Below are 17679 nucleotides of genomic sequence, written 5' to 3'. Positions count from 1 at the left end.
AATTGACACGAATTTGACATTATAGTTAAAAATCAACATAAACTTGACAACTTCCTACGGCCAACAATACAAATATGTCATTGAAGCTCTAAAAATTTGTTAGAATAGTAATGTGATAAACACTTTTATTGCTATTAAGTTATTTAAAGCAAGCATACGTTTAGAAAATTTAGATACAAACTAGGATGATAAAATTAATGGTATGTATCAATTTAAATAATTTTGTATTCTGTTTGAATTACGTTAGTTTGGATTCGAATGTACGCTAAGTTCAAACACAATAATCTGAATAATAGTGCCCAACCTTTCGAATGAGTGAGTGGAGATATTTGTGGTCTTGTGGTTGGTAGACTAAAAGAATGTAAAGCACAAAAAAAAAAAAAAAAAAAAAAAAAAAAAATGATGAAATAATTGAAGGTGTAATCATCAATATAGACACAGCAAAAGAAGTTGGTAATAACTTTGTTAAAAGCACCTTGTGATTTGTGAATCTATTGTTCATTTGTTCAAGATGAAAGAAAAGTGGGAAACCATGCAAAAATAGTCTCAACTTCTTAAGTGGAAAGAATAAGATAAAAGCAAAACAATATGATTTTTTGGATTCTTTTTGTAATTTAAGACATCAAAAGCAGTTTTTCTTACTCTTTGTTTTTGTTTGTACTTTTTAGTGGTTAATTAAAGGGGAAAACTAGAGGATTTTAGTGCTAAAAAGTAAAGAAGATGATGCTTTTCTTTCGTGAGCCTTTTGGTATATACAATGTAGCTTATTAAAAATGTAGCATGTGGTCTAAGTTGAGGTAAGGTACCATATACCATTTGTGTTTTACTTAACCGCGTTGCATTGTGTTGGTGAAAAGAGTTGCAAATCACATATTCATCTATTTATAGTACCATGATGGCATGATGTACTTACATACTTATTTATAGGGATATTAAATAGATTAAGTGGTAAAAAATTTGCATTGGTGATCTCTTTATAGTCGATTTCTTATAATTAGATGGTCGGCTGACATGCAAAATATGAATGAAAGATTAAGGACAAATAACTCACTCATATTTTCAATTGCTATATATATATATATATATATATATATATATATATATATATATATATATATATATATATATATATATATATATATATATATATATCTTGGCAACACTATTATTTTTGCTAAGCTTAAAATTATTTTTGATGAGCTTATATTATTTATAGAAAATTTATATGACGCACCTTGTTGTTTAAATGAATGTACTAGACACCCTTATGATTTCATAAATGCATTAGCTAGCTTTAAGGTTTAATCAAAAGAAATTCACTCATACCCTCAAGCTACGTACATTCACTCAATCTACATCAATGAAAAAAAAAAAAAAAAAACCAACGAATCATTCATCAATGGTCATGAAAAATTAAGATTTGAAAGTTGATATAACCTTTATATTTACTTTCTCAACCTAATTATTCGTAATATGTAGTTGCATCCATCATGTTTGGGAGAGACAAAATGAACAAAAATGTAAATTAGAGGCTTAGAGCATTGAATGAGTAATGAAATTTAAATTGTAGCTTTTGCATGAGACCTGACTCATCATGAGTCAATATTTTTGACAATAATATTCTAATATATATATGACATTAATATTCTAATAGATGACAATAATATTTTAATATATGATATTTAAGGATGTGTTCTATTCACCTGATTTTCACTTATCTGAACTTATCTAAACTTACCTAAACTTTTGTAATTGAATACCCCTTATCATAACTTATTTCTCCTGAACTGAACTTATCTGAACTTATTACATCTGAAATAAGTGAAAATTAGATGAATAGAACAAACCCTAATTATCTAATATATGACATTAATAACCTAATAATCTAATGTCATAAATTAGATTATTAATGTCAGAGATTAGAATATTATTGTCATATATTAATATATTATAATATTATTGTCAGATATTAGATTATTATTGTCAGATATATTGGACTCACCGTGAGTCCGACTCATCCAAAATTTTTCGTAAAGGAAAAGGAGAGAGTAAGTGTTGGATATATTTGGTTTATATATGGAGTTGAAATCCTAATTTTATTGAAAAGAATAATCACCCTTTGGCCTTTGCGGTATGCACAAAATAATTCCCCTTTTGAGAAATTTGAAAATATCCCGCCTATAACACATTAACACCAATCTTCTCAAAATCGACAAACCAATCGTTTTGAGAAGATTGATGTTAAAAGTGGATTTGTTTCCATAGTTCTTAAAGACGATATTATTTTGAGCCGACTACTCAAGGTGGAATTATTTTTTTAATACCCTTTTATATTTGTTCTTTGAAATTATTTATTTTTACTACTAATAAATTGAATTTATCTTTTGTTGAATATCACATATTCCCTTTATTGATGAGGAGAACAAGACAATAATGGTTTAAATTATACTTCTACAAGAACAAATATAAACAAAGAATCTAATACAATTATTATTTAAAAAAAAAAATTAAAATGAAGGGAATAGTAAGGGAAAAATTAATTAATCAAAAGAAATTGATTAATAAGAACCCAAAATTTCTTTTTTTTTTTTTTCTGAAAAACGAACCCAAAATTTCTAAAACTGCTCCAATTTTATGTCAAACAGTCAAACAAGTTTAAAAAAAAAGGACCCACAAAAACCTCCATTATCAACTCCTTTTGAAAAGCTTCAAAGTTTAAACAAACATTACTCTCTTCTTCTTCCCACGCTTTATCTTCTCCCTCTCTCTCTCTCTCTCTCTCTCTCTCTCTCTCTCTACCCCATCTCACATTCATTCATTTTCTCTCTCTAAAAAAATGCAGAACAACACCCACCATAAACCACCTCGCCCACCACCATTATCAGTCTCTCAACCTTCTAAACCACCATCACCACCACCAGCCCAACCCCAACCCCAATTCCAACCTCAATTCCAAGCCCAAAACCAAGCCCAACTCAAGCCCAACAACACCCAGCCCAAGTCCAAACCCAACTCAAACTCGGACGAGTCACCCAAATCCCCACTCCGATCCGACTCACCCCACCGATCCGACGACAACGAGCTCGACTTCCCCAAAAATGGCAGCCCAATCTTAGCACTCGAAAAATACTACTCACCATTAACTTCACCTGCACCTCCCAAAGACGCCGATAATTTCCCATCTCCTCCGCACCATCTCGTCAACGTCAACCTTCATCGCCGGGAAGAAGAGCCGACGCAAACCGGCGTCGTTTCGGGGGGTGCTGGAGGAGAGAGAAAGGGGCGAATTGGAGGAGAGAGAAAAGTTAGGTTTCCGGGTGTTGAGAATATTATTGGGAGGAAATCGAAGAAAGAGGAAGTTGTTGAGAAAGTGAATTTAGGGGTTAGGGTTTTTGAGATTGTGTTTTGTTTGATTTCTTTCTCGGTTATGGCTGCTGATCGAACTCAGGGTTGGAGTGGTGATTCCTTTGATCGTTACAAAGAATACAGGTTTTTTTTTTTTTTCTCCCTAAATTTCTGCTTTGTTGCTGTTGCATAAAATATTGGTTTTTATTTGAATTATTTGGCATTTTTAATGTAGTTGGGTTTAATTTCAATTTATATTTTAATTGGTGGTGTCAAGAGAGACAAGGGCAGTAATGTAAACGGGATTCAATCGAGGCGGTATTGTGTATCACTGACTGCCAAAGTGCCAATGCTTAAACAATAGACTAAGCTCGTTGACTATTATTTTATTTTTGCTGGATAAAAATATTTTATATTTATGTGTAAATTCTGTAGTGTTTAGATGATGATTTGTGTGTTTAAAAAAATATGGGAATAGTATTATTTTCTTAATTCATGAAACATCATCTTAGCTCATTAAATTAATAAAATTTTCTGGGATTTATATGTTCTCAAAGTTTTTTTCCCCTATTTTTAGTGATATTGCATAGTTATTGCTTTAATTCTGCATTATTGCTGATTGAGATTGGTACATTTTTTTTTTCCATCATTTTTTCTCCTCTCAAAATTTGAATCTTGTGCTTTTCGTTGAAGGTAGCTGGAATCAGTAACTGTTTTTCTTAACAAAGTCATAGGATATGAATTTGCCTAATTTGTTCTGTCTCCGAATGTCTCCTAAATTCTTGGAAAGGTTATCAAGCATCCTTCTTTTCAAATTTTGTTAATTAAATTGATAGTGTTGTCAATACAGAATGCATAATTGCATATATATTTCTGCCGTGTAGTTTGAATTAAACATGATTAGTTGGGTACGAAATTATTGTCTCCATATCGGCACATATGGTGGATGGTTATAAATTGTGGGAATGATAATGAATTTATGTGTAATTTGTGAAAAAAGTTGCATGTCATTACCAATGGTAATGTGTGCAGTGTGCCTTGTCTTTATACCCTCATTTTCTTCATAAATTTTTATTACCATCCATTACCATTTGCAAGGTGGTAATGGAAACTCATAAAGAAAATCACATGTATGGGGATGGAGTTCTATTACCATGGTAGTGAACATGGGATTTTTTAATAGAATTACCCACAAATTTATCATCTTTCCCATAATTATGACCACTAACCAAACGGACCGTATGTACTTTAAAGTCATTTACTTACTTGCACGGGTTTTGAGTACAATAAATATCTTCTTTTTACGTGGGGGCCTTGTCTTTTGACATTTGCCATTTGTCTAGCTTGCTAAACCAAAGCTTTAGAACAGTCTGTAGTTGAGGCATTGATCTTTAATTATGGTAGCATGTTAGGCTATTGAAGCAATTGCTACTTGCTTGTTAAGGTTCTTGCCCATTATCTATGTTCATGGTATTGTATGTGAGCTTTACATCTCTTTTGCACGAAGGGGGGTCAACCTGATCATTTTTTCTTCTTTTATTATTAGTTATTTTATGTTAAATAGAACTTACAATGGCAGTCTATTGTGGTTTGATAGGCTTTATGTGCTATTGTGAGTAGTCTTAACGGTATGTGCTCAGTTCTCACCTTTCGATACAATTGTGTTCTAAACTATTATTCTCCTCTTTATATCCTAAAGAAGCAACTTTCTGTCATCAATCCTCACTTCAATAAAGCACACCCATTTCATTGTCATTTCTTACCCTCCTCTAGTCCTCTCTGTCCATCTTAATCCACCTTTGTATCTCTTAACTCTCTTCCTGTACTGATGCATGTGAGGGTAAAAAAGTTAATGCTTAAGCTGGGTGTTATTGTTTTTTTTTTGGTGTTGGAAGATGAGTTTGGTTGAGTTTCAGTGTTCTGATTCGTTTTTGAGGGTTTTAGAAGCTTTAAAAGTCTTTGAGAAGCTTATGGGCTTTAAATGGATTAAATTGGGATATTTTGGGATTTTGTTTCATAGATAGGTCAAATGTTGGTTGAAAATTCTGAATATGATGGTTAAGGTATATTAATTTTGGAGTTTTAGGGAATAAAGATAGGTGGCTCACTGGTTGAATGTCTTAAGGACAAATGCTATCAGAATTCAAACTACATCAACAAAACCAAAGCCTTCCTCCCAAAAGATTGGAATTGTTTTTTAGGGTTTAAATTCAGGACCTAATCCATGAACCACCTTCAAGTTCTAGAAAGGTCTTAATGGACACTTAAGAGTAGAGGTAAGAATCTTAGTCTAAGTCACTGTCTCATTGACTTGTTTCAAACAAGTCTAAAGAACTTAGAGAAATCTTTTGCAAGAAAATTTGTTTTTCATTCAACACTCAAAACTTGAGTGTAATTGGGCACCTGCATGGTTTATGACTTTGCCACACATCCTTCTCTGCTTACAACTTTACAAACCCCTAGATCTAGTCCTGCTCTTGTTCTCTATTACTACTGTTTAGCCCCTTTTTTTCATTAAAATCATAATTGATGCAGGGCAGACTAGTCTGATTCTGCGCAACCTGCAATACATCCACTGTCAAAGCTGCTTATCACTTTTGTGCATTGATGCTGCAGCAGTTTCTAAATATATGGCTAAAGTCATGCATAAGCTGGGTTAAAATCTGATTGTTGTAATATTACTTCCCTTAGTCCCCTTCCAACTTCCAGATCATTAAAATTTAATTTGACACGTGAGCGAAAATTCCTTCTAATGAATATAGTAATCAGCCAAACTTATCAGCCACACACCTTTTTTTTTTTTTTTTTGAAGAAAAGTGACATTTTAGTTTTTCATTGCAGGTTTTGTTTATCTGTGAACATTCTTGGATTTTTATATTCAGCATTTCAGGCATATGATGTCACCAGCCATATGGTCACTGGAAAACATGTGATCACCCATCATCTCCGCTATCAATTTGATTTTGTTATGGATCAGGCAAGTAGTTTCTTGTAAACTTTTATAACTCATAATATGGTTGTTATGACATTAAATGCCGTGTCAAGTTCTTGAATTCATAAATGGGAATATATGCTTTATCACAATATGAACTTATGAAGATTCAAGTCATGATAATTGTTTATGGACTATACGTCTATACTAGATTAGCCACAGTTGTCAGTTTGATGAATTTAGGCTTTTTAGAGGTCACTGTTTGGTTGCATTAATTCTGTATGGATTGGATTTGGCAGATCTTGAGGACTTGCCATTAGCATCGATGTTTAGGTTGTAGCAGATAGAAAAATGTTCCATTTGTCTACATTCTGATGGGAGACAGTATGGACTTTGTACTCTAATTATCACCAACGAGATGAACCTATTTGCATGTTGTAGTACAAGATGATGATTAGTGGCAGATGAATTATGAACCTGCCTAAGCTGCTACTACAAACTACTTGCAGCAGCTCCGATAGTAAAGGGAAACCTAAAGATTTGAGATGGCAGGTAATTTACGGAATGATCACCAGGCAATGGTTGAAGAGAAGAAGAAATAATTATGTGGATATGTGACTATTATGAGAACATACGGACTGAACTTCGTCATCATCTTCTAAGAAATCTATTCCTATCTTTTGTGTGGTTAGAGGATCAAATTATAAGGGTTAGTATGTCAGTCTTCACACTCTATGATAGCTCTGTAATTTGAGGACTTGTCTTGAGCATGTTGATTTTTGGAGCACAGATCTTGAGAAGGAAATGTCAACTTCATCTACAAATGTATATGTAGATTTCAGTCTTCAAATACCGTTACTTAATCAAACTTTCTTAATTTATGTAGCAATTTATTTTAGGCATGGTTACTAAGAACGCTTCTTTGAACTTTGCAGATACTTGCATACCTTCTGATATCAGCCTCGTCAGCAGCAGCCTCGAGGGTTGATGACTGGCAAGCTAATTGGGGGAAAGATGAGTTTACAGAGAAGGCTAGTGCATCAATTAGTATGGCCTTCTTGGCATTCTTGGGGTTTGCCATGAGCTCTCTAATTTCAGGCTACAACCTCTGCAACCGTGATTTACCGTGATTTACCACAGTTATGGCATTTCTGTATCAACCAGCAATATTTTTTTTAGCTAGCTATAGAATTTGTACAGGAAATATATGGAATAGAGAGGTGAATTTCAATCTGTGAATAAGTCTATACGACAATAATAATGGCAATGAAATCTAGAGATAATGTTCCAAATAATTTTGTTTAGTTTTTCTTATGCTGTCAAAGTGACATTGATGATAATTTTGGCTACCATTATAAATTGTTTGCTGAATCTTAATGGGTTCTCTTTCTTTTCTCCTTTCAATAATTGAGATTTTTTATTTACTAATCATCCTCTAATATGCGCTTATTTTTTATTTACTAATCATTCTCTAATACGCGCTTAGCTAATTCTTCGTAGGTTATTAGAGTTAAGTGTCAAAAAGGACCTCGTCTAATTGATTACTGCTGAGTATACTTGCACGATAAGATACCTGGCCATTAGATTACACAATTAACACAAATAATTCCTGCCTTTCGAAAAGTTGAATTTATTTTACAAACTTAAGTTCATGTAATTCAAAATTGTGAATGGATTTAATTACGGTTCATGTTCCATATGTTGTGTATCTTAGCCAAGGTATTAGGCTAACCGGCTAGGTAAGATTATAAGACCATCGTAGGCTTTTACGTATTTATGAATTTGTGTGTACATAAACGCAACTGCACATGCACATACATCGACACACGAATAATCCCACACATACATAGAGCTATGATATATTGGCTAAATTTGGGAACAATCCGATGTGATTCCAACCAAAATTCGATCCGCCTACCACTATCTTAACATCAAAATGACCTAACTTGACTAGACTCAAACTACGCATATGATTTGACAGCTCTATGTTTACATGGTTAAATTTGCACAAACAGTTGTACAATAAGTTACACCATGCACAATTAAAAGTGCAAACTTTTCACAATTGATAACTATAAAAGATAAGAGACACAATACCTAAAATCAAACCCAAAAATGTGCACAATTTCCATGCAAACACACCATCTAGAACAACATTAACATGGTAAGCACAACACATCACTATATTGATCCTGGATATAGTGACTTGGATCATAAGTGTGTGGGCATTTTAAGTCCTAGATATGATGTAGTGGCTTGGATCATACAGATGTGTCAAACCCTGTTATTTAAAAAGGGAGATGTTTTATTGTTAGACTTAAGTGGGATGTTGAAAGTTAGTTCAAAAGTTGTTGTTGAACACGCCCTAATAAAAACCCGAATAGTTAACTACTCCTTGTTTAATCAAACAATCATTGATATTCCTAACAAAAACACAACCACAAAAAAAAATATGGCTACCTTCAACCAACAATTGAGTGATCAATTTGGTTCACAAAGTGATTATTTAATTGGTTTGATGAATTAATTATTGACATAACGAACTCTCAAAGTACTTCAAAACATGAGTCGGACCCATGTTTAAATTGCCAGCACTAATGAGATTGAACTGCAGGCTTAGATAATAAGCCTTTGGGCCCATGATGTCCTATAATTGTTTCAGTTTAGTGTTTGGTTTGGGCCCATCAAAAAGCTTATAGACAAAGCCTGACAACTTAGGACTTGTTTGGCATTATTGTGGTTTTCTATTTTTTGGTTTTTTGTTTTGTAAAACCATATGATATATGTCATATAATGAATCAAAAATTAGTCAAATTTATCAAAATCATGATAATTTTTAAAACTAACAACAGAAAAGAGGAAACACCTTTTTCTTGTTTCCTATTTTTGGTTTTTTGTTTTCAAAAAAAATGAAAACTAAAAACTAAAAACGATGTCAAACAAGCCCTTAGCTTGCTAATTGATGTTCCTTTAATGATAAATGAATCATGTACTATGTACACTTTATTGGAACTAATGTGAGAAATTGTAAACCAACACCTTAAAAATTACAATTCCAAATTACATTTAATTATAATGGAAATTGAGGTGAACATGAATTTGAATACATAATGTAATCATATATGATGTAATTGTACTCGGTGACCTTGTATGGTTAGCCTGTAAAGGGACACTTGATATGGCCTGAGTAGATTGATAGGCGTGTCGCGAACCTAACAAAAATAAACCTAACTAGACCACTATTATGTAGACGGGCAAGTAAAGGTCGGATCCAAAGAGACTATCGTTCAACTACTTAAACAGACTCAAGTAACTACTAAACAAGTAACCAAATCAAATAAATGAGAATTAATAACTAAATATCAAAGTAAGACGATTAAACTAAATAATATGGTAGATCAAATACTAAAGACATCCAAGATTAAGCATTACCACGAATACAATACAATAATAATTCTACCCCCAATATATAAATCAATTAACAAGAGGAAAAGTAATCCATAGAAAATACCAAAAGGTTTCTCTTGAGTTATCAATGGCTTCTCTAATCACAATCATACTTATTCTCATGGAATCATGCAAATTAGAGACATTAAGAACATTACTCTAAATTCCTAATCATTCATTCAACTATTCTCATGATGAACTTCAAAACCCTTAATTAATTTATTCAATTCCGTTAAAACCCAACTCTCGTTGCGATTAAAATAAAGGAATAATAACAATACTAATTATCTCTAATCTAGTATTGGCATAAGCACAATCAATTAAGCATGTCAATTGGGATTATTATTGGAGAAATTAAATATTTAATTCATGCATCAATCATATTCGGGTTCCGCAAGATCCCGGATTAACAGATTACTCACACATATTAACGGAAGCAAAAACAATATTCAATGAAGAAAACATGATTAATAAGCAAATAAAAGTAAAAGAGGAAGAAAAGATGAATACCAAATGCTTGAATAAGGAAAAGTACCAATTGTTGATGAACAAAGATCAAAACTTCAAAATGCAAATTAATCTAGATCTAGAGAGAATATTAGGGTTCTAATGAAGGTTTCAAAGCTGAAAAATAACAACTAAGTCCCTTAATCGGGGTTTACAAGAGGTATTTATATCTCTTGAAATAATAAATCCCGAAAAAGTAGGAAATATAGGTCGGCAACACACTGCCCGGGCAGCCAGGGCAATGTTGCCCGGTCGGGCGCGCATAGCATTCTCATGTCTCGCGCCTCTTCTAAAGTCTTCAATCATCGTACTTTGTCTGCCCGGTCTACCAGGGCAATGCTGCTCGGTCGGACGCGCAAGACATACTCCACGATTGGTTGCCCTCGAAGCTTATAACAGCACAAATCCTCTTCCCCCTGGCTGCCAGGGCGATGGGAGCAGGATACTTCGTAGTAATACTTTGCTAATCTTTTCTCCTTCCTTTGCCCTGGCTGCGAGGGCAATGCTGCCCTGCCAGGGCGATGGGAAACCACTCCTTCATCGTAACAAACTCTCGTGACCATTCAAATTAGTCTCGTTCATCCTGAAATACATCAAAAACAACGAAACTACACATAAAAGCATAATATGATCACAACCAAACCAAACCACGCTAAAATAAGCTATGAACAACTAATCTAGACTCGAAAACTACCTAAATGGACTCTAAAAACACGCACGATACACGACTTATCATAGATCATATATAAGCAGGAATTTATCAATTATACGATTTGTACCATAAACATGAGTCTTTTATCCGTATTGGTTGTAAGTTGTAATTTGCTAGTAGCAAGGATGCATGGTCACATAAATACGTAATAGTATTATTATAAGTTGTCATACACATTTGTTTGATATTTAGAGATGTGTTTATCTTAAAAGTGCAAAATCTTGATATTGTGATGACCAAATGAGTAAGCCCCGATTTGTCTTCTCAATAAACGAAACATACATATTAAGGGGCAAATTTTTAATATTTTGAGTACACCTGCTTACGATGTTAGTCATTTTACCTGTGGGCAGTACTATATTGAGTGATTTATTTACAAGTTTGCCATTTAATTTGCATTTCAAGTTTATAACTTGTATTTCTCTCTAACTAAATTCATCTAGCCACAAGAATCTAACATAAATATACCAACCTTATTTAATTTAAAGAACTAGAAATAACAAAACATGAAGACAAAGATTATAGACTTTTGTAGTTTTGTTCAAAACAAGAATGCCTTGATATATATGAATGGTAAATGGTAGATCCAACATCTCTTTCATTCACTAAAATCGCCAAGGCAACATCATGTGAGCCTTGAATTATATTGCTTAAAATTGTTGGCTAATTTAGAGCAACCAAAAACCAAAATTGCAATTTTTCCCAACCACATACATCAAAATGATAACCATATATTATACTATCTATCTTTAATGTTTATTATTTCCATATTATTTTGGATTAATTCTTATATTCGAAAATTAATATAACATGCACGTTGCTTCATTATCCTTCATGTTGCTTGAATGCTCAAATTGGAAGAAGATGCCAAATATTTATGGGATATATTAAGAATCAAACATTACTCGACGTCCAAATCCGTTGTTTTTTCAAAGTTAACAAATTGTCCAATTAGCTTGTTTGTATTTTGGCGTTAGTGGTGCATTTTGTATGTTCATTACCTATCAATATCTATGAATTTAATTAATTATTTACCATTAACTAATCACTATGATTCCCTAGATATCTCTAACCGACGCACAAGAGATTTTCTAAGGTTTAATGGAGGATGACTTCATATAATTACTACATGATGAGTCTCAATACAATGTGTTCACTTATTGTGACACATAATTTAAAAATGTGGATTTATCTAGTCTAAATTTAATATTAATTTCGAAACGACTAAAACATTGTACCTAAGAAAATGAATAAGAATGAATCCAACAACATCAATCAAGGATATTTAAAAGTTCATGCGCAACGTAATTAGTGCCCCTAAATCCCTGATCTACTCGGCAAATAACACATTTGATGTACTCTAGGTTTAAAAAATATCCTCAACCAACATCACTATTTGTCAACAAACGAAAGTAACGATGGGTGATGCTTAAAAAAAAAAAACACCCATTTATTCAATTAAGTGCATTAGGAATTAAGGCCATTAAAAAAAATACAAAAACTAGAAATTGAAGTAGGTTAGAACCCGTGCGATGCACGATTTATATAAAATCAATTTTTATAATTTGTACTTGTATATTTTTTTTTTTTTAAAAAAATGGATAAATATAAATAAGAATTATGCACCCTCTACAAAAATATTTGAAATTTAATAGTTTTAGATTTTCATCAAAATTATGATATATTACCTGTTCAACGTCGTCTAATACATACTTGTATTTCAATGTAGGAGTTTATTTATTAGTGTGCTATTTACAATTATTTCATTTTTTAAAGATAAATTGATAGGTTATAGTTGTAATGTAAAAACTTCTAATAATCAATTTTCAAAATTATTAAATATGGTAGCTCCGAAGAAAAAAAAAATAAAATTGACATCATCCTTGCATTTAGGCGGGAAAAAATTTATTATGTGAGTGACATGTGGACAATGGTGACGTCATCAACGTTTTGTTTTAGTAATAGTTAACAGATGTTGATATATATTTAAAATTTATAATAATTAAAAAAATAATTAGGACTAATCCTAGTAAAATCAGTACTCTACTAAACTTCAACTATTAATTTAATCTTTTGATATGGTATCAGAATTACTGTGACACAAAGTCACAGAGATAGTTGATACACAAGTCTCCTCCATCGTACGGAAAGTATTTATGATAGTATCTGTGGAAATGAGGGTAAGGACATAAATTAAGCGAGTGAACATGGATAGCTGGCTTCATAGGAAGGAAGACAGTCCATAATAAATTAGTAGTACATACGTCCGTGCTTAGGCTGTACTGCAATTGATTGTGTTTGTGTTTGTGTTCATTTTCAGGGCCACACTACACTGCACTGCAGTCCACCGATCTGTGCTCGAAAACGTCTTGGCCCCGCACCTTTGCCGCTTGCCTTGGCCCTTGCTTCTCTTTCCCACCTTTTTGGGCCTACTCTTTTTATTTCATACTGTATCCACTCTCTATTCTGTTGGCTTTATTTTATTCATTCATGTGTTCTACCTTCGTTTTTTAAAATCTTCTTTTTTACGGAGTATTTATTATTTATGTGGTCAAAGTTTCGTCATTGCTAATTTTACTAGCTTACAAGTATGTCTGTATGTGTATGAAAACATGCATTGTCATGTGAAATTTTGTAAAAAAATTTCAATATAAATTTACATAACATTTCTCATAATGTTTACTTATAAATTTAAAATATTAATCCCTCCTGTGATAAGAGGGACACCCCCATATTTTACCATATAAAAAAATAATAATAAATAAATAAATTTAAATAATTAATACGTTATTAAAGAAGATGAAGATGAGCATTTTTGGGATGCATGTACTTTTAAAAGGAACAAATAAAGAATTATTATTTTATTCTTTTAGTACGGAGTAATATGTTTGCTAATACTTGTATTGTATGCAATATTGCAATTACATGAGTTTTAGGCTATCTTTAAGCATGTGATTGTGTTGGAAAATCCAAAGCTGGCATGTTCTACTATGGAGTACAAAGTAATACAAGTTTTTGAGTACAAAAGAATACTAAAATATAAGATTAGTAAATACCAAATCACTTCGTAAGTGGTTTTTCAGAAAATAATCCTACTCATCCTATTAAAATGTCTTGTTTTAAAACTTAAATGTTTGAATTTTTACGGTATCAAATTCGCTCTTGTTGTATCTTAATAAGAATTGAGAAGCAATGAATAAAATATGCTTCATATAATAGAAATTAGATCTCACATATGTCATATGTGAACAAATGCAAACGAAGTTTCATTTCAAAATCAATTATCATCTTTGTACATGCATGCTTATAATTAACACATCGACTTGTATCAACAAATACTGAATTTTGACAGCTATAATTGATATTTAAGAGATTCATTAGCACCAACTTTTGATACACACGTACTAGTATTACCAAAAAAATTCTGTATTATACAACTAAATTAAATTTGTAATCGAACATCATTATAAATAATTACCCACCATATCCAAAATCACATCTACAAGATACCTGTATAAGAATCATAAGTGAGTTCACATGCTCCATATAATTAACAAAGATTAATGATTAATGGAGATTAATTAACCACTGCGCATGCCAGGTAGCATGCACAACTTTTATGACCGTACAACCAAGATAATCCAAATCTTAGAAGATTAATTTCATTTTACAAGATTAATTAAAAAATATTCTCGTGATTATTAAAGGTTGAATTATAAGGAAAGAAGGGTACTCTTTTGTTTTTCATACTTTTGGCTCTATTACTATGAACAATTAACAATAGTACTTTATTTAGTTTGTTTTAATTTATTTTGGTAAAGTGATTAAAGTCGAGGTACACGTACTTTACAAGTACGGAAGTGTTATTTCTACGTTATTAATTTCCCAACTCTCAATTGTACTCCCAAAGTTCCAACACAAAATTAAGTTGAATTTCCTAAGACTTTGTTCCCAATCTTACGCTCTTCCAATGTGCATGCATATCAATCAATATTTTGTTCTCAAAAACTTCAACCCCTTTTATAATTAACAATTGAGATATTTCGAGATATAGGGCAGGGTGAAATAGGGTAAATATTGTGATTATAATAGGAAACGAAGTATTCTCTCGGTTTCTTTTCTATCATTATATTTTGGTTATATGTCTACTTTTGATAATAATCTTACACAATTACCTTTATATATACTCCCTCTATTTTAAAATAATTGACACACTTGAATTTTATTATCAACTTTGATAATTTTAATTTCGGTGTTTTTTCTGTGTGGCTGGCTACACCGTGTGACCGGGGTTACTTATTCAAGGGTTATTCAATTGGTCAAGGGTTATTTATTTTAGGGTTATTAAGTTGGTTAACGTGTTTTCTATGTGAGAGTAATACTTGACCGACCGACTAACCCCTGACCGATCAAGTAACTCCTGAATAAGTATTCTCCATCCAAGTAATCTTGACCGACCGAGTAACTTCTGAATAAGTAACTCTCAAATTAGTAACCTCACTTATATGGTGTGATCATTCAGATATAAAAATTATTTTAGGACGAAGTCACAAAGAAAATATATCCATAGTCCATAGTGGTAAACCATAAACTGGTAAATAATCGTGAGCCTTTGAATGAGGTGTTGACAAGAGAATGACGGGTAAGGAGCGTGATAACACGCGTTGACATGGTGAATTGGAGTTGACAAGTGGTCAGAAGCACTATGACTTTAAGAATTTTTTTTTTGCTTTTCTCTAACTTTCAGTATAAAAACAGGTTATTTTTTAGAGCCCAAGACCGTATACGGAATTACCATACGGCTCTGTCCGACAACTTCACAGATACCTCTTTTGATTTGCCTTTTTTAACCCTCCATCTTTTCTTTTTTTTTTTTTTTTTTTTTTTTAAATTTTTGTCGTATGAATTATGATATCTCCTAATTACCCATTTACCCCTTATATTGGCATTGCACGATTTCTCCCAAATTTTAAAAAAATAAATAAAACAGAAAAATTGCTTTTAATAATCCCACCTTTAATTAGTTCGCTGTTAATAATTCCACCTTTTGATTATTACCTAATAATTTTACCTTTATACTACATTCTCTTTTATTGATCCCTTACCTGTTGGTAACTGGTTTTTAACAGGTTAAAGTGTTACGTGTCACTTTATGATTGGTTAATAGATTTATAAAAAAAAAAAAAAAAAAAAAAAAAAAAAAAAAAAAAAAAAAAAAACTAAAGTTTAAAGAATAAAAAAAAAAAATTAACAAAAGTAATCCACCAGCGAACCCCAAACCCCCACACCACCCTAGCCAAAACCCTCCGGCATCCATCCCCTCCCCACGCCCTCCACCCTTCGAAAACCTCCCTCCCCACCTCCCAATACTGGAACCCCCTTCCCCACCCTCACCCAACGAAAACCGTCTGCTCTTGTTAATCGCAGGGAGTATGGGTGAATTTGATGGTACGATGGTGGAGCGAACATTGGGGTTGCGATGCTTCAATAATCACAATTTGTTGGGTGAAATTTGGGTTGGTATTGATATGCGTAAGAGTTGCATGGGTGGCGCGACGGTGGTTGCAATGTGTGATTGGGGTGGTTGGGTTGCTGCTATCCACTCTGCGGTGTTGATGTTGAGGAAGTACGGGCTATGAGGGAGAGAGTGGCGAACGGGGAGGTGAAATTTAGCGGGTTGTTGCTCAGAAAGTGCGGTGGTTGTTGTGGTTGTGTGTGTTGTGCGTGAGGAGGGAGGTGGCGAACAAGGAGGTGAAGTGTTGTCGCCTTGAATATTTTTTTAACTTATTCTTTTAGTTTTTATATTTTTTTTATCCACTCGTGTAGTGATACATGTCATTTAGTAAATTTTTTGTAAAAAAATCCAACATACAAGTTACCGGTCACAAGGGACCAGTAGAAGAGAATGTCGTATAAAGGTGGGATTATTAGATAGTAATTAAAAGGTGGGATTATTAACAGCGAATCAGTCAAAGGTGGGATCATTAAAAGCAAATTTTCCAATAAAAAATTGTCAAATACAATACGGGTAACATCGAGATACTTGCAACAGTTTGAAATTCTTAATATCAAAAGAACGAGAGATTACAATGTTTTAAAGGCCTTCAACTAATTCAATAAATTGGTAAATGCATAATTAACTATTTGTCTTCTCGTAATATAATATGAGGTCAAAATTAAAACAAGTTATAGGCTCTCCTTAATTAATTTGTAACATGGATTCTTTATTTTTGGGTACTCCGTAGAGCTTATTGACAATTTATTTATAAAATATTTTATGCTTCTTTAGTTGGAGGTTATTGGAGATCAGAGAAGAGAGCAGGTATTATTTCGCACATAACATTTATTAAATGATTGTCAAAATAGTCATTCGATGAACGTGTTTAGCTAGATCTATCCAAATGTAGTTGATGAACGTGTTTAATTTTTTTTAGGGCTTAGCCCCTCGTTCGCACAAAAAAAAATAATAAAAAAAAACCCTCAAATTAAGTGGTTTAGTCTTCTAACATGTCACAACATTATAACTTGTGTTATTCTGTATAAAACATAATAGTGCATTCAGGGTATGAAAAATACGATCCATCCTATACACCCATTAGTTGACCTTTTTTTTCAATGGCCCATATGATCCATATCCCATTACTAGATGGTTATGGATTTAAAGTCATGTAACATGTAGATTAGACTAGCAAAACTCTAAAGACAAAGTCACAAAGGGAATGATAAGTGGATGAAG

At 32.6% G+C, this 17679-nt stretch overlaps 1 protein-coding gene across 1 annotated transcript; it reads left to right on the top strand.

The window, feature by feature from the left end:
* The first annotated feature begins 2557 nt into the window (after window positions 1–2557).
* LOC110686650 (CASP-like protein 4A3) lies at window positions 2558–7670 on the top strand. The gene is given in 6 exon segments (XM_021863253.1): window positions 2558–2724; window positions 2726–2947; window positions 2949–3008; window positions 3011–3489; window positions 6187–6322; window positions 7213–7670. Coding segments are annotated over 6 exon segments (1182 nt in total). The 5' UTR covers window positions 2558–2634; the 3' UTR covers window positions 7408–7670.
* The last annotated feature ends 10009 nt before the right edge of the window (window positions 7671–17679 follow it).

The sequence above is a fragment of the Chenopodium quinoa genome, unplaced genomic scaffold (genome assembly GCF_001683475.1).
Source record: "Chenopodium quinoa cultivar QQ74 unplaced genomic scaffold, ASM168347v1, whole genome shotgun sequence".
Classification (NCBI taxonomy): domain Eukaryota; kingdom Viridiplantae; phylum Streptophyta; class Magnoliopsida; order Caryophyllales; family Amaranthaceae; genus Chenopodium; species Chenopodium quinoa.
The sequence above is the reverse complement of the archived record's forward strand: the minus strand, read 5'-3'. Positions and strand labels throughout refer to the sequence as shown.